At 51.6% G+C, this 23,601-nt stretch overlaps 1 protein-coding gene across 2 annotated transcripts; it reads right to left on the reverse strand.

Moving 5' to 3' along the window:
• Positions 1–3,333: 3,333 nt before the first annotated feature.
• On the reverse strand, positions 3,334–16,759 carry LOC144611515 (dynein axonemal light chain 4). 2 transcript variants are annotated; one of them, XM_078430651.1, is made up of 5 exons: positions 16,655–16,692; positions 13,373–13,517; positions 11,058–11,144; positions 8,351–8,434; positions 3,334–4,869 (listed from the first exon to the last, which is right to left on the reverse strand). In XM_078430651.1, exons 3-5 carry the CDS (start codon positions 11,124–11,126, stop codon positions 4,705–4,707), a joined length of 318 nt encoding a protein of 105 aa, XP_078286777.1. In that variant the 5' UTR covers positions 11,127–11,144; positions 13,373–13,517; positions 16,655–16,692; the 3' UTR covers positions 3,334–4,704. The 2 variants fall into 2 exon arrangements, with proteins under 2 accessions (XP_078286777.1, XP_078286776.1); XM_078430650.1 differs by lacking the exon at positions 13,373–13,517 and having other exon boundaries at positions 16,655–16,759.
• Positions 16,760–23,601: the final 6,842 nt, after the last annotated feature.

The raw sequence follows: 23,601 nt of genomic DNA on the forward strand, positions 1-23,601 counted from the left end.
CACTGCCTGCCATTCCGACTTGCTCCAAAGGTTTGAATGATTCAGCGATTCAGCTTGGATGCGATGTTAAACTGAGACCCTGTTTACTGGCTCGTGAGTGCGGGAAAATTACTTGTTCCTGCCATTTCGAAAATCGGTATTCTCAAACCAACATAACTCAGTTACCATACTAAAGAAAGACACAAAAGTGCTGGAGTAACTCATCGGATCAAGCAGCATCTCTGGAGAAAAAAAAGATAGGTGATGTTTTCATAGAAACATAGAAAATAGGTGCAGGAGTAGGCCATTCGGCCCTTCGAGCCTGCACCGCCATTCAATATGATCATGGCTGATCATCCAGCTCAGTGACCTGTACCTGCCTTCTCTCCATACCCCCTGATCCCTTTAGCCACAAGGGCCACATCTAACTCCCTCTTAAATATAGCCAATGAACTGGCCTCAGCTACCTTCTGTGGCAGAGAATTCCACAGACTCACCACTCTCTGTGTGAAGAAATGTTTTCTCATCTCGGTCCTAAAAGACTTCCCCTTTATCCTTAAGCTGTGACCCCTGGTTCTGGACTTCCCCAACATCGGGAACAAGCTTCCCGCATCTAGCCTCTCCAACCCCTTAAGAATTTTATATGTTTCTATAAGATCCCCCCTCAGTCTTCTAAATTCCAGCGAGTATAAGCCTAGTCTATCCAGTCTTTCTTCATATGAAAGTCCTGCCATCCCAGGGATCAATCTGGTGAACCTGCTCTGTACTCCCTCTAAGGCTAGAATGTCTTTCCTCAGATTAGGAGACCAAAACTGTAACTGCATAAGTTATGGAGCGGCATTAGGCCATTCGGCCCAAGTCTACTCTGCCATTCAATCATGGCTGATCTATCTTTTCTTCTCAACCCCATTCTCCTGCCTTCTCCCCATAACCTCTGACACCCGCACTGATCAACAATCTGTCAGTCTCCGCCTTAAAAACATCCATTGACTTGGTCGCTCCGCTGTCGTCTGTGGCAATGAATTCCACAGATTCACCACCCTCTGACTGAAGAAATTCTTCCTCATCTCCTTTTGGGTCGGGACTCTCTTTAGACTCAGACTTCGGTCCCGACCCAAAACGTCACCCATCCCTTTACCTCCAAAGATGCCTTCTGACCGGCTGAGTTACTCCAGCGCTTTTGCGTCTGTCGTTGGTATAAACCAGGAACCACAGTTCCTTGTTTCTACATTTCTTCCGCAGTTATCACATTGTCATTGGTGAGGCTCGCCCTTGTTTGCTTTTTAGTTTATTTATTTAGTTGCTTTACGGCTCTACATTTAAAAGTGGCCCAAGTTCTCATGTCCAACTCCCTCTCAGGAATCGATCCTCCCCCCCCACCACCACCACCACCACCCACCTCTTAACCTTTCGTGCTTTTCCAGTTAGACAATAGGTGCAGAAGGAGGCCAGCACCGCCATTCAATGTGATCATGGCTGATCATTCTCAATCAGTACCCCGTTCCTGCCTTCTCCCCATACCCCCTGACTCCGCTATCCTTAAGAGTTCTATCTGTCTCTCTCTTGAATGCATTCAGAGAATTGGCCTCCACTGCCTTCTGAGGCAGAGAATTCCACAGATTCACAACTCTCTGACTGAAAGTTTTTCCTCGTCTCCGTTCTATATGGCCTACCCCTTATTCTTAAACTGTGGCCCCTGGTTCTGGGGCCACAGCATTGGGAACATGTTTCCTGCCTCTAACGTGTCATGCCTCTTAAGCATCCGATTCCTACCATTGTATCACGGGCAACTTGCAGTCTGCTGCCTAGTTCAGAAACTCTGCATACCTCCTCTCCCCAACAGTGCTTCTTTAAACATCCTCCCCGATCTGGCTTTTGAGACCAGCTCAATGCCATGGTAGATCTTACACCACAGAGAGTTGCGGTGGCACTGCAGTAGACCTGCTGCCTTACAGCGCCAGAGACACCAGGTTCGATCCTGACCTCGGGTGCAGCCTGCGTGGAGTTTGCACGCTCTCCTTGTGACCGTGTGGGGTTTCCTCCGGGTGCTCTGGTCTCCTCCCACATCCCAAAGGCGTACAGGCTTGTATGTTAATCAGATTCTGCAAATCACGCCTAATATGTAGAACGTAGAACTAGTGTACGGGCGATCAGTGGATGCCATAGACTTGGAGGGCCGAAGGGCATGTTTCCATGCTGTATCTCTAAACTCCTAAAGCCAGGTTGTTAATGGAAAGACACAAATTGGAGGAACAGCATCTTGCATTACTCTTGGGTAGCTTACAACCCAACGGTACGAACAATTTCTCCCTATTTTTGGTACCCTCTAACCTCTTCACAATTCACAATTCCTTTGTCTCACACCTTGTTCTTTTTCATCTCTGGCCTTTATCCAACCATCAGCCTATTAACCAACCAACCCTCCACCCGTGCCCACCTTTTATCAACCACGCTTTGTCCTGCTCTTCCAGCTATCCTTAATCCCTCCTCCTCCCCACACCCTTCCCCTCCCGTCTACCCCCACCCCCCAAAAAAAAAAAATCAACATGCAGAAGGATCCCAACCCAAAATGTCACCAGTCAACGTTCTCCAGGAATGCTGGCTGATCAACTGAGTTACTCCAGCACTTTTTCTCCCCTTCCTTGTAAACCAGCATCTGTAGTTCCTTCATTCTGGCGAATCTGTGGAATTCTTTGCCACAGAAGGATGCGGAGGCCAAGTCAATAGATATTTTTATAGCAGAGATAGATAGATTCTTGATTAGAACGGGTGTCAGGGGGTCATGGGGCGAAGGCATGAGAATGGAGTTAGGACGGAGGGATAGATAGACAATAGACAATAGGTGCAGGAATAGGCCATTCGGCCCTTCGAGCATCTCTGTTCTAAATGGCCTACCCCTTATTCTTAAACTGTGGCCCCTGGTTCTGGACTCTCCCAACATTGGGAACATGTTTCCTGCCTCTTACGTTTCCAGCCCCTTAATAATATTATCCGTTTCAATAAGATCCCCTCTCATCCTTCTAAATTCCAGTGTATACAAGCCTAGTCCCTCCAGTCTTTCAACATATGACAGTCCAGCCATTCCGGGAATTAACCTAGTGAACCTACGCTGCACGCCCTCAATAGCAAGAATATCCTTCCTCAAATTTGGAGACCAAAACTGCACCCAGGTGCGGTCTCACTAGGGCCCTGTACAACTGCAGAAGGACCTCTTTGCTCCTATACTCAACTCCTCTTGTTATGAAGGCCAACATTCCATCGGCTTTCTTCACTGCCTGCTGTACCTGCATGCTTGATCAGCCATGATTGAATGGCGGAGTAGACCTGATGGGCCGAATGACCTAATTCTGCTCCTATCACCGATGCCCTTATTCTACAAAAGACACAAATGGTGCTGTCAAAATAACAATAACGCGCCTGACGCCAGGATTGTTCCAACCCTCAAGTTTAAATTAATGCTGTCTTTCAATGTTTTTTTTAATTAAAACATGTTAAAAATACACGCAAGACGATTTCTATCACAACATTCAAAAAAATTGTTTTTGTTTTAAAAAAAAGGAAGCATTTCAAAACCGAAGGGTGTTCCTTGAAGACTTGCATTTCGAACCCAGGAGCTGGTGATGTTATTGTAAACCTGAACTAATGCTGAAATGGACTGGACTTCTTCATCTCCCCCTGCCAACCTCCACCTCCATCTTTTTCACCCCAATATGTAGTAGCATTACAAAAATGTGCGTGTAACTATATTTCAGTTTAGTGCCATTTGGACAAGACGGACTTCACCGCAGAGAGTTGTGGTGGCACAGCGGTAGACCTACTGCCTTGTAGCGCCGGAGACACAATGCAAGACTTCAGTTGGAACTAGAAGATTACCACCGCTTGCCTCCGTTGTCCCACGCCCCCATCCCAATAATGTTTGTTCGGCTTTCCCAGATCCACCGTCAGCTGAAATGGCCGTGGGCTCTGGAACAAGCTCAACGATGAAGTGGAAATGTGGTTGGAGCGGATGACTTGGCAGAAGAACCCCTTGCATTCCTGGGTGCTCATGTAATGGAAAGCGACACGGAAATATGATTTAAGAGAGAGTTGTTTTTTTCAAAAAAGGTATTCTATTGCTATTGATAATCTGGTTTGTCGATATTCCAGCCTCGGCACTTCGACCAGATAGCCCGTTCACATTCCCCCCACTATTGAATTTTGTTGTACCTTATTTAAAAATCCTAGGAAATTTAAAAAAAGTGTTTTGGTCCTTGTTCCTGCAGCTGTTGTATGAGCGAAGGAGCCCTTTCAATCTCTGACCAGCGAGCGGAGCCTTTGCAGCAATTTCCCACTTTGCACAGGATTGGCGTCCATTTACGCAGCTGAATTCGGAGGGGGGGGGAGGGGGGAGCGGGGGATAGGGAAGGAGAGAAGGGGAGAAGGGCAAGGGCAAGAGGGAAGGGGGAGGGCAAGGGGAGGGAGGGCAAGGGGAGGGAGGGCAAGGGGAGGGAGGGCAAGGGGAGGGAGGGCAAGGGGAGGGAGGGCAAGGGGAGGGAGGGCAAGGAGAGGGGGGCAAGGAGAGGGGGGGCAAGGAGAGGGGGGGCAAGGGGAGGGGGCAAGGGGAGGGGGGCAAGGGGAGGAGGGCAAGGAGAGGGGAGGGAGGGAAGGGAGGGAAGGGAGGGAAGGGAGGGGAGGGAGGGGAGGGAGGGAGGGGTTCATGCTGCTGGCTCATGTACAGTTCCTCTGTTATGTGCACTTCCACACACAGACGGCCATGTTGCCGCCGAAATACATGTACAGCATGTTCTTCATCTCGTGCGTGACTTCAAACCCAAAGCCTTCGCCAACCACCACGTGCCAGGAAGCTCCAAACCTCTTGTCCATCGTTTCTTTGATCATTTTGGCTGCGGTCTGTGACGGAGAAGAAACAAAGGGGGGGTTTTTTCCCCTCTCCCAAAATGATCGGAAAATAGATCACGGATGGAGAGTTACCAACACTAACTGAAGAACACAGATTAGGTGGCGCAGCTGGTAGAGCTGCTGCCTCATATCAATGAAAGACCCGGGTTTGATCCTGACCTTGGGTGCAGTCTGTTCATTAGCTTAGTTTAGAGATACAGTGCAGAAACAGGCCCTTTGACCCACCAAGCCCAAGCCGACCAGCGATCCCCGCACGCTAACACTACCCGACACACACTAGACGTACAGTCCTGCAGTTCTTTGGATGCAAAAGGAATTCGGAACACCCGGAGAAAACCCTGGGACAACCTGCAGACTTCACAAAGACAGCACCCAGCTTTAGACGAGAGATACCGCACGGAAATAGGCCCTTCGGCCCACCGGGTCTGCTCCGACCAGTGATCCCCGCACACGAACACTATCCTACACACACTAGCCAATGAACCCACAAACCTGTGCGTCTTCGGAGTGTGGGAGGAAACCAGAGCACCCGGGGAAAACCCACGCAGGTCACGGGGAGAACGTACAAACTCCGTACAGACAGCACCCGTAGTCAGGATCGAACCCGGGTCCCTGGCGCCGTGAGGCAGCGACTCTACCGCTGCGCCACCGTGCCGCCCCGTGTGGATTGCACGCTGGCGGGGAGCGGTGGGAGTGGACAAAGTGACGGGAAAAGGAGGAGTGGGGGCGGCGGTGGAGGGGCCGAGCGGATAAATTGGAGGCTAACAGATGAGAGGTGAAGGAGCCCCACGGTGGCCAAACACGTCCTGTTGGTGGCAGCGGCCTGAAGACGGTGCTGCCCCAGGGGCTACGACGTCAGCCACAACAACAGCAATGTCAACCAAACAATGCAGTGGGTAACGAAGGGCTCGCTGGTACACATTGCCAGAAACCCTTGGACTATCTTTAGTCTTGGATGGAGCTGCTCCCGAACCATCAATAGACAATGGACAATAGGTGCAGGAAGAGGCCATTTGGCCCTTCGAGCCAGCACCGCCATTCAATGTGATCATGGCTGATCATTCTCAATCAGTACCCCGTTCCTGCCTTCTCTCCATACCCCCTGACTCCGCTATCCTTAAGAGCTCTATCCAGCTCTCTCTTGAATGCATTCAGAGAATTGGCCTCCACTGCCTTCTGAGGCAGAGAATCCCACAGATTTACAACTCTCTGACTGAAAAGGTTTTTCCTCATCTCAGTTCTAAATGGCCTACCCCTTATTCTTAAACTGTGGCCCCTTGTTCTGGACTCCCCCAACATTGGGAACATGTTTCCTGCCTCTAACGTGTCCTACCCCTTAATAATCTTATACGTTTCGATAAGATCCCCTCTCATCCTTCTAAATTCCAGTGTATACAAGCCTAGCCGCTCCAGTCTTTCAACATATGAGAGGAGGGGAGTGTTGGGTGAGGTTAGATAAAATTAGAGAATTCAATGTGCATACTGCTGTGCTACCACACGCTCGAATGTGGGAGTCTCCCACCCCCCCCCCCCCCCCAAGGGAGAAAGGTGGACATGCGAGGAGAGGGACGTTGGTTCGCTGGAGGATCCGCATGGTCAAGGAAGGCGACGGCTGGAGGCCCTGCAGCAGCCTGGGGCTCGCCTGGATCGGGCACCGCTCACAACAACTAGAGCGCGGACTGGACTTGCAAAATGGCGCCTCTTGCGTGTGGGCTCAGTGGACTATTTCTGTACACTTTGCCAATCGGGGATGTGGTAATTCCCCACTGGACTCCACTCGTAAGAAAATAATTTTACTCCGCGTTTGCTCTTCGCACACGTGACAATAAAGCACCACTGACGTGGAACTGCAGATGCTGGTTTACAGGGGGGAAAAGACACAAAGTGCTGGAGTAACTCAGCAAGTCAGGCAGCATCTCTGGAGAACATGGATACGAGACGTTTGAAGACGGGTCCCAATGAGTTACTCTGGCACTTTGTGTCTTTCAAAGACAGTAGACAATAGGTGCAGGAGGAGGCCATTCGGCCCTTCGAGCCAGCACCGCCATTCAATGTGATCATGGCTGATCATCCACAATCAGTACCCCGTTCCTGCCTTCTCCCCGTACCCCCTGACTCCGCTATCCTTAAGAGCTCTATCTAGCTCTCTCTTGAATACATTCAGAGAATTGGCCTCCACTGCCTTCTGAGGCAGAGAATTCCACAGATTCACAACTCTCTGACTGAAAAAGTTTTTCCTCATCTCAGTTCTAATTGGCCTACCCCTTATTCTTAAACTGTGGCCCCTGGTTCTGGACTCCCCCAACATTGGGAACATGTTTCCTGCCTCTAACGTGTCCAACCCCTTAATAATCTTATATGTTTCGATAAGATCTCCTCTCATCCTTCTAATGGGGATGGCGTCGTAAACCAGGGCTGGTGTGGCATCAACAGGCCTGTCCTCTGAAACCAAAATCCATTATAAAGGGACCCGTTAGAACAAGGGTTTACTGTACTCCTGTCAAGTCTCCCCCCAACCTCCGGCAATCCAAGTCTATCCAACCTCTCCCTGTAGCTGAAACCCTCTAATCCAGGCAGCATTCTGGTAAACCTCTTCTCCACCCTCTCCAAAGCCTCAACACAGTTGATGTCATGGGGCGACCAGAACTGCACGAAATACTCCAAAAGTAGAGTGACCAAAGTCCTATAGACGTGGATTGGGAGTTACAGTCCATTCAGTTTCGTTTCGTTTATTGTCACGTGTACCGAGGTACAGTGAAAAGCTTTTTTGTCGTTTGCTTTCCAGTCAGCGGAAAGACTCTACATGATTACAATCGAGCCATTCACAGTGTACAGATACAGGACAAAGGGAATAATGGGGATAACGTTTAGTGCAAGATAAAGCTAGTAAAAGTCTGATAACAGCTAGGAAGAAACTGTCCCTGAATTTGGAGGTGTGCGTTTTCACACTTCTGTACTTTTTGCCCGATGGGAGAGGGGAGAAGAGGGGGTGGCCGGGGTGAGATATGTCCTTGATTTACTGCCGTTGGCCTTGCCGAGGCAGCGTGAGGTATAAATGGAGTTCATGGAAGGGATTTATTCACAAAATGCTGGAGTAACTCAGCAGGTCAGGCAGCATCCCAGGAGAGAAGGAATGGGTGACGTTTTGGGTCGAAATGGAAGGGAGGTCGGTTTGTGTGATGGTCTGGGCTGCGTCCACAGTCCTCTGCAATTTCTTGCGCTCTTGGATGGAGCTGTTCCCAGACCAAACCAAGCTGCGATGGTTCGGGAGCAGCTCCATCCAAGACTAAAGATAGTCCAAGGGCTTCCAACAAGATAGATGGGGCAAATTTCCAAACAGCAAACGATTCTGCAAAGGACGGCACTGCACCTTTGCAAAGTTCAGCGCTAGGAAGAGAACAACATGAACAACAGACGACATCTTGATCCACCACGCCATACACAAAAACGCCACATGACAAGACAGGTTCACCTCATTATTCCCAGTAAATTTCTCACAAGCAGTGACACACAGTTCCATCGTCTCGACTTTCATTTCCTCTGGCATATCGCAGTGCTGAAAACAAAAGACAGAAATGAGGAGGAAGTTGTTTGGAGTCACAGATTTATAGGATAGGGTTTCTCGGCTCCATTAAGTGGTCAATTTAAGGGCACGATTTATGACAATTAAAGACGCGAGGAAGAAAATTGATCCACGGTTTAGATGCGATCAGCCATGTGTCCACTGAAGGCAGGCTCAAGAAACATATAGGCTGCTCCTGCTTCTAATGTGTAGGAAGGAACTGCAGATGCTGGTTTATGCCGAAGATAGACACAAAAAGCTGGAGTAGCTCAGCGGCTCAAACAGCATCTCTGAAGAAAAGGAATAGGTGACGTTTCGGGTCGAGAGATGCTGTCTGAGCCGCTGAGTTACTCCAGCTTTTTGTGTCTATCCCCTGCTCCTTACGCCCTTCTTCTTAGGAGAGGTTAAGTGCAGCTTCCAATGGAGGAGAGAACTAATCGGAGGGATGGAAGTCACAGCTAATTATCTTCACAATTATCTTTACCTTTAAGTACCTGGGAGCAAGATGGTTTCCATTTTGTTTTGGTGGCCTCGATTGCTGGCTGAAGGAATAGTCTACGAAATTCAGACATCGTGACCGAGATAGCAAGTTGTCAAACTCCTCCAATCCCCACAAATGTATTTTTCTCACCAAATATCTCAAGTGTGTTCTTAGATTATAGATTTAGAGAAACAGCACGGAAACAGGCCCTTCGGCACACCGAGTCCGCGCCGCCCAGCGATCCCCGCACATTCACACTATCCTACACACACTAGGGACAAATTTTACATTTACCCAGTCAATTAACCTACATACCTGTACGTCTTTGGAGTTCTTGGTTTCACAAAATGCTGGAGTAATTCAGCAGGTCAGGCAGCATCTCGGGAGAGAAGGAATGGGTGACGTTTTGAGACGAGACCCTTCTTCAGATTGAAGAAGGGTCTCGACCCGAAACGTCACCCATTCCTTCTCTCCTGAGATGCTGCCTGACCTGCTGAGTTACTCCAGCATTTTGTGAAATAAATACCTTCGATTTGTACCAGCATCTGCAGTTATTTTCTTACAAGTGTGTTCTTGGGGTAATTTGCTTCTTATCTCCCAGAGTTTTCTGGCGATTTCATGCCTTCGTGTTGGTACAGTGAACAACTGTCATGCATAGAACACAGATACATTCCTTTCCCGCCCGCACCTCTTTTCTTCCCCCTCTTACTCCAATCAGTCTGAAGGACCCTGACCCAAAACTTAGCCTGTTCCTTCCCTCCAGAGATGCTGCCTTACAGCGTAAGAGACCCGGGTTGTCTCCTGACGGCGGTTTCTGTCTGTACGGAGATTGCACGTTCTCCCTATGACCGCGTGGATTTGCTCTGGGGTAATCTGGTTTCTTCCCACACACCACAGACGTACAGGTTTGTAGGCTTTGGTAAAATAAATTGTAAATTTGTCCCTAGTGTGCAGAATAATGTTAGTGTACGGGGTGATCACCGGTCGGCACGGTCACGGTGGGCCAGAGGGACTGTTTCCGCACTGTATCTCTAAAGTCTATCCCTGATGTCTAACCAAGGGCCAATCAGGCTCAAATTTTATTTAGGACCAATGACCAAAAGCATTTAAGAAGCTAATACATAAGCAGATGGATATATACGGAATGGAGGTGCACGGATCACTGCAGGCAGACGAGATTATTTTAACTTGGCATCATAGTTGGCACGGACATTGTGGGCCGAAGGGCCTGTTCCTGTACTGTACTGTGACAAGTGACAAGGCACTCAAAAGCAAAGATGATATGTTGGTGTAACAAAAGCCCATCAGCACCAACATATCCTTTACAAGGGACACGCTGATGTGCAGCTGAACAAATAACCTCACTTGCCCCATTAAACATGACAGATTTCAGTTATAACGATATCCAAATCAATAAAGCCATTAATTTACCCAAACATTATGGCATGAAAGTATTAACTGATTAATGAATTTTGCAACTGGTGCTGCTATACTGTTCTGAGCCAAGACCTCAGGAAGATTCAAGAGAGATGAGTTGGCCTTCAGTATATAATAGTGCCCCATTTATCGCTCCTCGTGTTGCTTCAAGTAGATCGAGATCAACACTAGGTTTGGACGGCTAGCAACAGGGAACATTCAGGCACCAAACAATGTGGTGAGACAACTACACACAGGCAGACAGAGGCACAGGTGACTCTTCAGATAAAGGAGCTGGACAGGCCTTTTTGAATCATGTTCAGAAGTGATAGGAGCAGAATTAGGCCATTCGGCCCATCAAGTCTACTCCACCATTCAATCATGGCTGATCTAACATTCTCCTGCCTTCTCCCCATAACCCCCGACACCCGTAATAAATCAAGAACCTATCAATCTCCGCCGTAAAAAAATTCTATCGGCGGCCTCCACAGCAGTCTGTGGCAATGAATTCCACAGATTCACCGCCCGCTCTGATTAACGAAACTCCTCCCCATCTCTTTCCTAAAGGTATGTCCTTCAATACCCGAGGCTGTGGCCTCTGGTCCTAGACTCTCCCACCGGTGGCGACATCCTCTCCACATCCAATCCATCCAGGTCTATTCCTATGAAGTTTCAGATCCATTTGGGAAGGAGGTCTGAGCAGTTTGATGCTCAACTCACCCTGACGATGGGGAAGGTCTGAAGACGCCTGGAATCTGGCTCTTCCTTTTTCGGCTCAGGTTCTCCCATTACGGACAAACGTCACCCCTGCCAGGAGAAGGGGAAAAAACGGTGATATTTCCATTTCAAAAAGACGATGGCATTAAAACACTGAACTATAGAGTCAGAGATCATGAAAATAGGTTCTTCAGCCCAACTTGCCCACACTGACCAACATGTCCCATCGACACTCAACCCCACCTGCCTGCATTTGGCCCAAATCCCTCTAAACCTGTCCTTTCCATGGACCTGTCGACATATTTCTTAAACGTTACGACAGTGCCTGCCTCAGCTTCCTCCTCTGGCAGCTCGTGCCGTACACCCACCGCCCGTAGTGTGAAAAGGGAAAAGGTTACAGCGGCAATAAGCATTGTCAGGATCAACCATTCTTTGCTGAGGGAGAGAATAGCTCCGAATGCTTTACTCTGGACAGCCATTACTCATGACGGAGTGTGATCACCGTATTGACTGCGTCTGTCAAGGGATCTAAAGGCACGTGGACTCCTCATATCATATCATATATATACAGCCGGAAACAGGCCTTTTCGGCCCTCCAAGTCCGTGCCGCCCAGTGATCCCCGCACATTAACACTATCCTACACCCACTAGGGACAATTTTTCACATTTACCCAGCCAATTAACCTACATACCTGTACGTCTTTGGAGTGTGGGAGGAAACCGAAGATCTCGGAGAAAACCCACGCAGGTCACGGGGAGAACGTACAAACTCCTTACAGTGCAGCACCCGTAGTCAGGATCGAACCTGAGTCTCCGGCGCTGCATTCGCTGTAAAGCAGCAACTCTACCGCTGCGCTACCGTGCCGCTCATGTTAATGGATGGTCTTCAGTGGCACGTGTCCAATGACCAAGTCTACCTCAATGCTGCCAAGCTCACCGTTAACATCACAGGGCGTGTTCGAGAATGACTGAACAAGTGCAAATTGTAGGAAAGCAAACACCATAAACTGTTCGTAACCAACTTAGGGGCCTTACAGTGCCAGAGACCCAGGTGCAATCCTGACCAGGATTGAACCTGGGTCTCTGGCACTGTAAGGCAGCAACTCCGTGCTGTCTGCACCGAGTTTGTACGTCCTCCCCGTGACCTGCGTGGTTTTTCTCCGGGGGGGTGGGCTCCGGTTTCTTCCCACACTCCAAAGACGTACGGGTTTGTACGTTAATTGGCTTGGTAAAATTGTAAATAGTCCCGAGCGTGTGTAGGATAGCGTTAATGGTGCGGGGATCGCTGGTCGGCGTGGACTCGGTGGGCCGCAGGGTCATTTTCTGTGCCGCATCTCTAAACTAAACCAAATCAAGAGATCAGTGTGCCTTGATAGTGCCCCATTAATAGTGCCTTAACAGTGCCCCGTGAGTCACTGACCTTCGGCTGAAAGTAATCTTAGCAATGTTAGCAAATCAGAAAAAAAACAATGCTTCAAAATTGGAATACATACTGCATTAAACTCTAGGCAATGCTGCATTCATTTGGAACTTAAAATTAGCTCCACAAGATCTAAGGAGATAAAACACAATCAAACCGATAAAGGGGAACACTAATGCCATGAACTTACAATTTATTATGCTCGGTGAAAATTAAAAAATTAATTCCACATAGCTCATCACAGGATGATGCATTTACTTAATGAACTGCCAGAGTAAAAGGGGATGACTTGTATCCAATGACCAAGGATCAAATGCAGCATCTTCCAAACTCAATATCCACATTACATCCAGTAAGCTATGGCCATAGAAAGGAATAATTAATTATTTTATAATTATTCCTTTCATGGAAAGGAATAATTAAAATGAAACAATCCCAGCAGGCTCGAGAGATAAAGCGTGGAAACAGGGCCTTCAGCCCATCGAGTCCACACCGACTAGCGATCACCCGTACACTAACACTATCCTGAGGAAAAACTTTTTCAGTCAGAGAGTTGTAAATCTGTGGAATTCTCTGCCTCAGAAGGCAGTGGAGGCGAATTCTCTGAATGCATTCAAGAGAGAGCTAGATAGAGCTCTTAAGGATAGCGGAGTCAGGGGGTATGGGGAGAAGGCAGGAACGGGGTACTGATTGAGAATGATCAGCCATGATCACATTGAATGGCGTTGCTGGCTCGAAGGGCCAAATAGCCTCCTCCTGCACCTATCGTCTATTGTCTATACGTTAGGGGCAATTTACTATTTGCAGAAGCCAATTAACACACTTTGGAGTGTGGGTGGAAACCGGAGCACCCGGAGAAATCCAACGTGGTCACGGGGAGAAAGTACAAACTCCGTACAGACGACACCCGCAGTCAGGATCGAACCCGGGTCTCTGGCGCCGAAAAGCAGCAACTCTACCGCTGCGCCACCGTGCCAGCCTTCATCCAGTAAACCTCTGCACAGTGTTGCTGCACTTCCACAATTCTTCCCCAGGCCCCGCTCCTGCAGTAAAGGAACAATTTCGTAGAAAGGAATAATTGAAACAAAACAATTGCATCTAGATCGACTGAGGGAATCCAGCAGTGTTTACCAATCAACTCATGCAGTGTAAACCAAAACCAAAGACCAGAACGATCGCCACCACACATCTTCCCTTCCACATTGAAAACTTCAACTCACGATAGGACGTGTAACCCTCACGTGTATTCTAAAGCTAGTGGCATGCACAGCAGCAGAGGATATCACAACCCACTGCAAGACTGTGCCCACTTGACAATACATGCACGTCACTAGCCTGTGAATAAGGCAATCAGGCACACTCTTCTTCCTCCCCAAACACACTTGTCCTCCATTTTGCTAGCAGAGACCGATAGCAAAGATTGAGATAGCAACCAACACTGCCTGGTTCAGTCGACCAAGTACAGTACTTAGTGGCTTACCTTTACACCGACTCCTCAAAACCCAAGATATCGTAAGGAACACAGAGTCAAAATAAGGTACATTGACTTCCTGGAATCACTCAGTGGGTCAGACAGCACCTCTGGAGAACAGGTGGTTTAGGGTCAGAGCCCTTCTTCAGTCTGAAGACGTGTCCCCACCCGAAACATCATCTATCCATGTTCTCCAGAGATGCTGCCTGACCTGATGAGATACTCCGGCACTTTGTCTTGTTTTTAAATATATAAAAGCAAGCACCTACAGTTCCTTGGGACTACGTTCACTTTCTATTAGCTTTTGAATTTAAAAGCCTACAGTCAAATTTGCAATGGAAACTCCAGCACTGTCATAAGCAGGAGGCTCTGGGCAAGTTCCCACTGCACTTGGACAGATTTCTACTACCCTTCTAACTTGCATCCAACTTCAACCAACTTAGATGTTTCAATATTCAACAGGTCACCGATCACTCCTAACAAGCCCTTCTACCTACCCATCCATCCGCCCCTCTACCCCCTCATCCACCCCCCAGCCCCTCTACCTTCCTATCCACCGGCCCCTCTGCCCACCCCACTCATCATCATCGGCGGTCACTCGAAGCGAGTATGACTGTCCTCTTTAGGACGCCTGTGCGTGACTATGTTTAACGTGGGGAGATTGGTGCTCAGACAGCCACCACACGGTCCTTGACAGATCTGGGTCAGGATCCAGTGGCATGGAGTCCAAGATGACCGGGGACCTTTTTCTGCTGCAGCCTTCATCCGCCTTCCCAGCCGTTGTGATGCTCCACTAAAGTCAGCCATCATCCTCCACCTGTTCCACCATGGAGGTCTTGGTTGGATTGCTCTTTGTCAGGGACCTCCCCCTCGACCTTACCGCCACGGGTGACCCTACCAGGAGCGTAGCTCCAGATGGCATCGCTCTCAGGACCACATGAGCTTCTCCACCACGACAAGGTGACAATCCACGGAGAACCCCACTGCACACTCTTCTGCACACTCTTCCACATCCCTCCACCACACCTCCCCCTCCCTTCTGCCCTCCATCCATCCAACTACCCCTCTGTCCCCTAATCCACCAGCCCCTCATCCAATCACCCCTTACCCACTCGTCCAACCACCCCCTGCCAACCCCCTCGGTACCACCCATCCACAACCCTCTAACCCCACATCCCCCATCCCTCCTCCCCCTCTATTTCCCCATACACCAGCCCTTCTACCCTCACATCCCCCACCCCACTACCCCCACCCCATTACCCCCACATCCCCCACCCCACTACCCCCACATCCCCCACCCCCCCACATCCCCCACCCCACTACCCCCACCCCACTACCCCCACATCCCCACCCCACTACCCCCACCCCACTACCCCCACATCCCCCACCCCACTACCCCCACCCCACTACCCCCACATCCCCACCCCACTACCCCCACCCAACTACCCCCACATCCCCCACCCCACTACCCCCACCCCACATCCCCCACCCCACTACCCTCACATCCCCTACCCCACTACCCCCACCCCACTACCCCCACCCCACTACCCCCACCCCACTACCCTCACATCCCCCACCCCACATCCCCCACCCCACTACCCCCACCCCACTACCCTCACATCCCCCACCCCACTACCCCCACCCCACTACCCACACATCCCCCACCCCACTACCCCCACATCCCCCACCCCACTACCCCCACCCCACTACCCCCACATCCCCCACCCCACTACCCCCACTACCCCCACCCCACTACCCTCACATTCCCCCACCCCTCTATCCCCACCCATCTACCCTCACATCCCCCACCCCACTACCCCCACATCCCCCACCCCACTACCCCCACATCCCCCACCCCACTACCCCCACATCCCCCACCCCACTACCCCCACATCCCCCACCCCACTACCCCCACCCCACTACCCCCACATCCCCCACCCCACTACCCCCACCCCACTACCCCCACATCCCCCACCCCACTACCCCCACCCCACTACCCCCACCCCACTACCCCCACATCCCCCACCCCCACATCCCCCACCCCACTACCCCCACCCCACTACCCCCACCCCACTACCCCCACATCCCCCACCCCACTACCCCCACCCCACTACCCCCACCCCACTACCCGCACATCCCCCACCCCACTACCCCCACCCCACTACCCCCACGCCACTACCCGCACATCCCCCACCCCACTACCCCCACCCCACTACCCCCACGCCACTACCCGCACATCCCCCACCCCACTACCCCCACCCCACTACCCTCACATCCCCCACCCCACTACCCGCACATCCCCCACCCCACATCCCCCACCCCACTACCCCCACATCCCCCACCCCACATCCCCCACCCCACTACCCCCACATCCCCCACCCCACATCCCCCACCCCACTACCCCCACATCCCCCACCCCACATCCCCCACCCCACATCCCCCACCCCACTACCCCACATCCCCCACCCCTCTACCCCCAAATCCCCACCCCTCTTATCCCCACCCCTCCACACCACCCCACCCTCTCCCCTCTCCCATTGGCCGTCCCCTTTCCCACCCTCGCCCAACACCACAACTTCAAAACCCAGCAACAAATAAAAATTAAAAACATTTATTGCTGAAGCTGCCTTTGGGGGGGTGGACATATCCCAGTGGAGACCCTCCCTCTCCCTCTCCCTCCATCCCTCCCTCTCCCCGCGCCGCTCTCACCGCGGCGCCGCCTCTAGTCTCCCATCCACTCGGCCGTTGTTAGGGACGGAACCCGGGTCCTGGCAACTGCGAGCAGCGGATGTCCCGCCCCTCTCTCCGCGCGATTGGCGAGTTCCCCGCAGGCGAGAGGCGCCCATTGGGTACAGCCGCCGTCAATCACCCCTCTACCGCGAGGCGGGACCTGTCAGCTAAAGGACGTCCCGCCCCCTAGGCACGGGACGACGACACCCATTGGTTTACGATGATGTCAATAGTGCGGGGGCGGGACCTGGCGTCAAGACGAAGTCCCGCCTCCCCTCTGCGCGGGAGAGCGCCGACCATTGGTTCATGACGCTGTCAATCATGCTGGTGTCCTCGAACGTCCAGGCCCCCTCTCTGCGCGTGATTGGCCGGCCCGTCGCGGGAGACAGCCGGCCATTGGTTGCGATCACTGTCGATCACGCTTGCCCTGCAGTCCCCGCCCTCCAACGGCGGTGATTGGATGGGAGCCGCGTCCATCAGCCTCGTTCCCGCCCTCCAACGCCGCTGATTGGATGAGAACCGCTTCCATCAGCCGGGTCCCCGCCCTCCCCGGCCGTCGCCAAGGGGGACTCGGTGGTGACGACGACGGCGGCGGCGGCGGCTTCCAGCGAAGGCAGCGCCCCCAGCGGCCAACCTGCCGCCAGAGGTCTGATCCAGTGTGGGACCACTGCTCTACAGTGCTGAGCCAAGACATCAAGAAGGTTCCAGAGAGATTAGTTGACCTTCAGTATATACACGGACCAGCCAAAACATTATGACCTGATGAGCCAAAACATTACGCCCACCTGCCCGATGGCCCTCCGTGTGCAGCCCCATACGCAGCAGGGTGCGATGCACTGTGTATTGTGACACATTCCTCCCGTCACCACCATTAACATTTTCTGTGACTTGTGCCACAGTCGACCTTCTGTCGGTTCGGACCAGACGGGATAGCCTTCGTTGCCCTCGCGCATCGATGAGCCTTGGGCGCCCAACACCCTGTCTGTCGCCGGTTTGTGGTTTGGTCCCTCCTCAATAGACAATAGGTGCAGGAGGAGGCCATTCGGCCCTTCGAGCCAGCACCGCCATTCAATGTGATCATGGCTGATCATTCTCAATCAGTACCCCGTTCCTGCCTTCTCCCCATACCCCCTGACTCCGCTATCCTTAAGAGCTCTATCTAGCTCTCTCTTGAATGCATTCAGAGAATTGGCCTCCACTGCCTTCTGAGGCAGAGAATTCCACAGATTCACAACTTTCTGACTGAAAAAGTTTTTCCTCATCTCCGTTCTAAATGGCCGACCCCAAATTCTTAAACTGTGGCCCCTGGTCCTGGGCTCCCCCAACATTGGGAACATGTTTCCTGCCTGTAACGTGTCCAACCCCTTAATAATCTCTTTATGTTTCGATAAAATCCCCTCTCATCCTTCTAAATTCCAGTGTATACAAGCCTAACCGCTCCAGTCTTTCAACATACGACAGTCCCGCCATTCCAGGAATTAACCTAGTGAACCTACGCTGCACACCCTCAATAACAAGAATATCCTTCCTCAAATTTGGACATCAAAACTGCACACAGTACTCCAGGTGCGGTCTAACTAGGGCCCTGTACAACTGCAGAAGGACCTCTTTGCTCCTATACTCAACTCCTCTTGTTATGAAGGCCAACATTCCATTGGCTTTCTTCACTGCCTGCTGTACCTGCATGCTTCCTTTCAGTGACTGATGCACTAGGACACCCAGATCTCGTTGTACGTCCCCTTTTCGGACCACTGTCGGTCGGTACTCACCATTGCTGACCGGGAGCACCCCACAAGCCTTGCCGCTTCAGAGATGCTCTGACCCAGTCGTCTGGCCATAACAATTTGGGCCTTGTCAAAGTCGCTCAGGTCTTTACTCCTGCCCATTTCTTCTGCATCCAACACATCAACTTCAAGAACCGACTGTTCACTTGCTGCCTAATATATCCCACCCCTTGACAGGTGCCATTGTAACAAGATAATCAATGTTCTGTCGGAAAATAACTGCAGATGCTGGTACAAATCGAACGTATCACAAAATGCTGGAGTGACTCAGCAGGTCAGGCAGCATCTAGGAGAGAGGGAATGGGTGACGTTTCAGGTCGAGACCCTTCGATAATCAATGTTATTCACTTCGCCTGGCAGTGGTTATAGTGTTTTGGCTAATCGGTGTGTGTGTGTGTGTGTGTATATATATATATAATAGTGCCCCATTTATTGCTTCACATGTTGCTTCAAGTGGGTCAAGATCTACACTAGGTTTGAACTTCTACCAATGGGGAATATTAGAAACATAGAAAAATAGGTGCAGGAGTAGGCCATTCAGCCCTTCGAGCCAGCACTGCAATTCAATATGATCATGGCTGATCATCCAAAATCAGTACCCCGTTCCTGCCTACTCCCCATATCTCTTGATTCCATTAACCCTTAGAGCTATATCTAACTCTCTCTTGAAAACATCCAGTGAATTGGCCTCCACTGCCTTCTGTGGCAGAGAATTCCACAGATTCACAACTCTCAGGGTGAAAAAATGTTTCCTCATCTCAGTCCCCCCCTCCCTTAACCTCTATTCTTATCTCCATAGCTTCATCTCGAACATAAGAAATAGAAGCACAGTGGGGAGCACAATGGTTGCTGCCTCATAGCGCTAGAGACCTGGTTTCAATCATGACTACGGGTGCTGTCTGTACATCCGTTCTGCCCTCTGGTTCTTGACCCACCCACCAGTGGAAACATCCTCTCCACAGCCACTCTATCCAGGCCTTTCACTATTTACTATAACTTCTTTACAACGGCGAAACCAAACGCAGGCTCGGCGATCGTTTCGCTCAACACCTTCGCTCAGTCCGCCTTAACCAACCTGATCTCCCGGTGATTGAGCACTTCAACTCCCTCACCCACTCCCAGTCTGACCTTTCTGTCATGGGCCTCCTCCAGTGCCATAGTGAGGCCCACCGGAAATTGGAGGAGCAGCACCTCATATTTCGCCTGGGCAGCTTGCAGCCCAGTGGTATGAACATTGACTTCTCCAACTTTAGATAGTTCCTCTGTCCCTCTCTTCCCCTCCCCCTTCCCAGTTCTCCCACTGTCTTCCTGTCTCCCCCTATATCCAGCCTTTGTCCCGCCCCCCTGACATCAGTCTGAGGAAGGGTCTCGACCTGAAACGTCACCCATTCCTTCTCTCCCGAGATGCTGCCTGACCTGCTGAGTTACTCCAGCATTTTGTGAAATAAATACCTTCGATTTGTACCGGCATCTGCAGTTATTTTCTTACACTACCTTTCACTATTCGGTACGTTTCAATGAGGTTGCCCCCTCATCCTTCTAAACTCGTAAAGTTTAGATCAGATGTTCTTCTGAACCTGCTGGGCTGTTCAACAAGGTTGTGGTGGATCTTCTTAAGGGCAACATATCTGTGCCATCTCCACAACCCTTCCTTGGGAAATGAAGACCCAGGGGGAGGTCTTCATCTCCCCCTAGCTTTCAAATAACCTTATGAGAAGATCGTTCAACTCAGCGGGACAGGCAGCTGGAGAGAAGGAATGGGTGACTGAAGTCTGAAGAAGGGTCTCGAGCCGAAACATCGCCCATTCCTTCTCTCCAGTGATTCTGCCCGTCCCGTTGAGTTACTCCAGCATTTTGTGTCTACCTTCGGTTCAAACCAGCGAGTCCCTTCCTGCACATAAGATTATGCAAGTCAGGCTTCTTCTTAAATGCCTGGACTCTCATCATTGCCTCTGACTCATAACAGTGTGCTGAAATGGCCGCGTAAGCCATAAAGTTCAAGGACCATTTAGCAATGGGTAATAAGTGATGACTTGGCCACATCCCAAATATGAGGGGAAAAAGACAAGTTGCGAGCCAAGCATAAAGTGTGAAATTTGCAGTGTAAACTTCCAGTCAGTTCTGGTTAAGGCTGCCATCGATATCGGGCGTGCTTTCTGTAGCAGAGACAATCAGTTTAAATCCTGATGGTATGGCGAGTCCGGAAACTTGTTGGTTGTAGAAGAAGTTTATTGCAGCCGCAATATTCGAATACAGAGTTAAACAACAAGGTAAAGGACAACCATCAAAAACTTACTGTCTTCTTCGAAGACTTCGCCGAACTAACTATTTCGGGCGCCAAACGCGCACATGACATCGCTGGCCAATCAGCGATGTCGCTCCCTGGACCAATCCCCATGTTCGTGTTCACACGTGACCTCGCTGGCCAATCCGAGGGTTCGACGACCTGGACCATTCTCTATGGTCGCTACATGACCCCCCCCAGAACCCGAGGTGCGGAACCTAGCAGGGAGCCGGATTTCGCGACCATAACGAGTACGGAGAGGGACAGCCTGAACCACAGGAGCCGGGGGTTCCGGACTTGGCGGAACAGCCGGAACGAGAGGTCCTGGAGGAACTACCGGAACGGGGGGTCCTGGAGGAACTGCCGGAACGGGGGGTCCTGGAGGAACTGTCGGAACGGGGGGTCCTGGACTGAGCGGAACTAATGGAGGTCGGCCTCTCCTAGGGGTTTGACCGACCAGGACTGGTTGATCCGGATCCAAATGTGCAGGTTTGAGCCGGGACACCGAGACGAGCTCACTCTTGCCGCACATGTCTAAGGTGAAGGTAGCCGTTCCCTTACGCAAAACCCGGAACGGCCCTTGATAGACCCTCTGCAACGAGGCGCGATGGGAATCTTTTCGCAGAAAAACGAACTCACAGTCCTTCAGGGAAGGCGGTTCATGTACCATGGGACACCCATGACGTGAAGTCGGAACTGGAGCCAGGGAGCCCACCCGTTCCCGGAGAGATGCTAACACTGATGGGACTGTAGGCAGCTGGTCTGAAGGGTCCGGAAACAGATCTCCGGGTACTCGAAGTGTCGAGCCATATACTAGCTCTGCGGACGACGCACCGAGATCTAGCTTAGGAGCAGTCCGGATGCCCAAAAGAACCCAAGGGAGCTGGTCTACCCAGTCCGGGCCTTCAAGCCTTGCACTGAGGGACGCCTTAAGTTGGCGGTGGAACCTTTCTACGAGTCCATTTGCCTGGGGGTGATATGCAGTCGTGGGTTGTAACTTGGACACGTACAGTTCTGCGAGCGCGGCCCAGAGGGACGAAGTGAATTGTGGGCCTCTGTCAGTGGTAATAACTGCCGGGACCCCGAAACGAGCTACCCAATGAAGGGCCAAAGTCCTAGCACAAGACGCTGACGAAATATCAGACAATGGGAAAGCCTCTGGCCACCGGGTGAACCGATCCACCACCGTGAGGAGGTGGGTGTAGCCCCGGGAGGAAGGCAAAGGACCGACCAAATCCACGTGGATGTGGAAAAAACGAACAGCCGGGACCTCGAAATCCTGTACGGGGGGCTGGACATGGCGCTGGACTTTAGCGGTCTGACAGGGAACGCAGGCACGCGCCCAACCCGCTACCTGTTTCCGTAGGCCATGCCAGACAAACCGAGCTGCTACCAAAGCAGAGGTGGAGCGGATGGACGGGTGCGCCAGCCCATGAATGGCATCGAAAACCTGGCGCTGAAGGGAGGGCAGTACTACCGGCCTGGGACGGGGAAGAGAAACATCGCACCAGACTTTTGTGCCTTCTGACCCACAAGCTACCTGGGCCAACTTCAATCCCGAAGTGGTGGACTGGTATGCCGAAGCGGTATCCGCTAGAAGCTGTGCCTCCGCAAGCTCTTGGGGATCCACTTCGCAGTCCACCGCCGAAATAGGGGGAAAAGCAGGTCTAGACAGGGCGTCAGCAACGGCATTAAGCTTACCCGCGACATGACGGACATCGGTGGTGAATTCGGAGATAGCAGTCAGGTGCCGCTGCTGGCGGGCCGACCATGGGTCAGATAATTTGACAAAAGCAAATGTTAATGGTTTATGGTCCGTAAAGGCCACAAATGGGCGGCCCTCAAGGAAGTACCTGAAATGACGAACAGCTAAATAGAGGGCCAAAAGCTCTCGGTCAAATGCGCTATACTTCAGCTCAGCCGAATTTAGTTGCCGGCTGAAAAACGCCAAAGGCTGCCAACGGCCACCGACCTGCTGCTCCAGAACCCCGCCCATCGCCACGTCAGAGGCGTCAACCGTCAGGGCCATGGGGGCGGAGGGGCTCGGGTGGACCAACATGGTGGCGTCTGCCAAAGCTGCCTTAGCTGCTGTAAAAGCCGACTCTGCGGTCGGGGACCATATCAACTCTACCGGATTCCCTGCAAGGCATTGGAAAAGCGGGCGCATGACTCGCGCAGCTGCAGGGACGAACCTATGGTAGAAATTAACCATGCCTACGAACTCCTGTAGTCCTTTTACTGTGGTGGGCCTGGGGAATGCCCGGATAGCCTCCACCTTTTCGGGCAAAGGGGAGGCGCCGGCAGGGGTAATTCTGTGCCCTAGGAAATCAAGAGCAGGAAGGCCGAATTGACATTTGGAGGGTTGGATTATGAGCCCGTGGTCTTGGAACCGCTGGAAAACGGTCCACAAGTGGGCCTGGTGTTCCTGTACTGAGGTGCTGGCAACCAGGATGTCGTCTAAATAAATAAACAAAAAGGGTAAATCCCGGCCCACGCGGTCCATCAGTCGTTGGAAAGCCTGTGCCGCGTTCTTTAAACCGAAAGGCATACGCAACCATTCAAACAACCCGAACGGAGTAATCGTTGCAGTTTTCTGTATGTCCTCCGGTCGCACCGGGATCTGGTGGTATCCTCGCACCAAATCGATTTTGGAGAACACCACCGCTCCTTCCAGCCCAGATGAAAAGTCCTGTAGGTGCGGTATGGGGTAGCGATCAGCCGTGGTGACAGCATTGAGACGCCGATAATCGCCACATGGTCTCCACCCCCCAGATGCCTTGGAGACCATATGTAACGGCGAGGCCCACGGGCTGTCAGACTGACGAACAATTCCCATTTCCTCCATCTTCCTGAACTCT

Source organism: Rhinoraja longicauda, chromosome 40 (assembly GCF_053455715.1).
Source record: "Rhinoraja longicauda isolate Sanriku21f chromosome 40, sRhiLon1.1, whole genome shotgun sequence".
Taxonomy (NCBI): domain Eukaryota; kingdom Metazoa; phylum Chordata; class Chondrichthyes; order Rajiformes; family Arhynchobatidae; genus Rhinoraja; species Rhinoraja longicauda.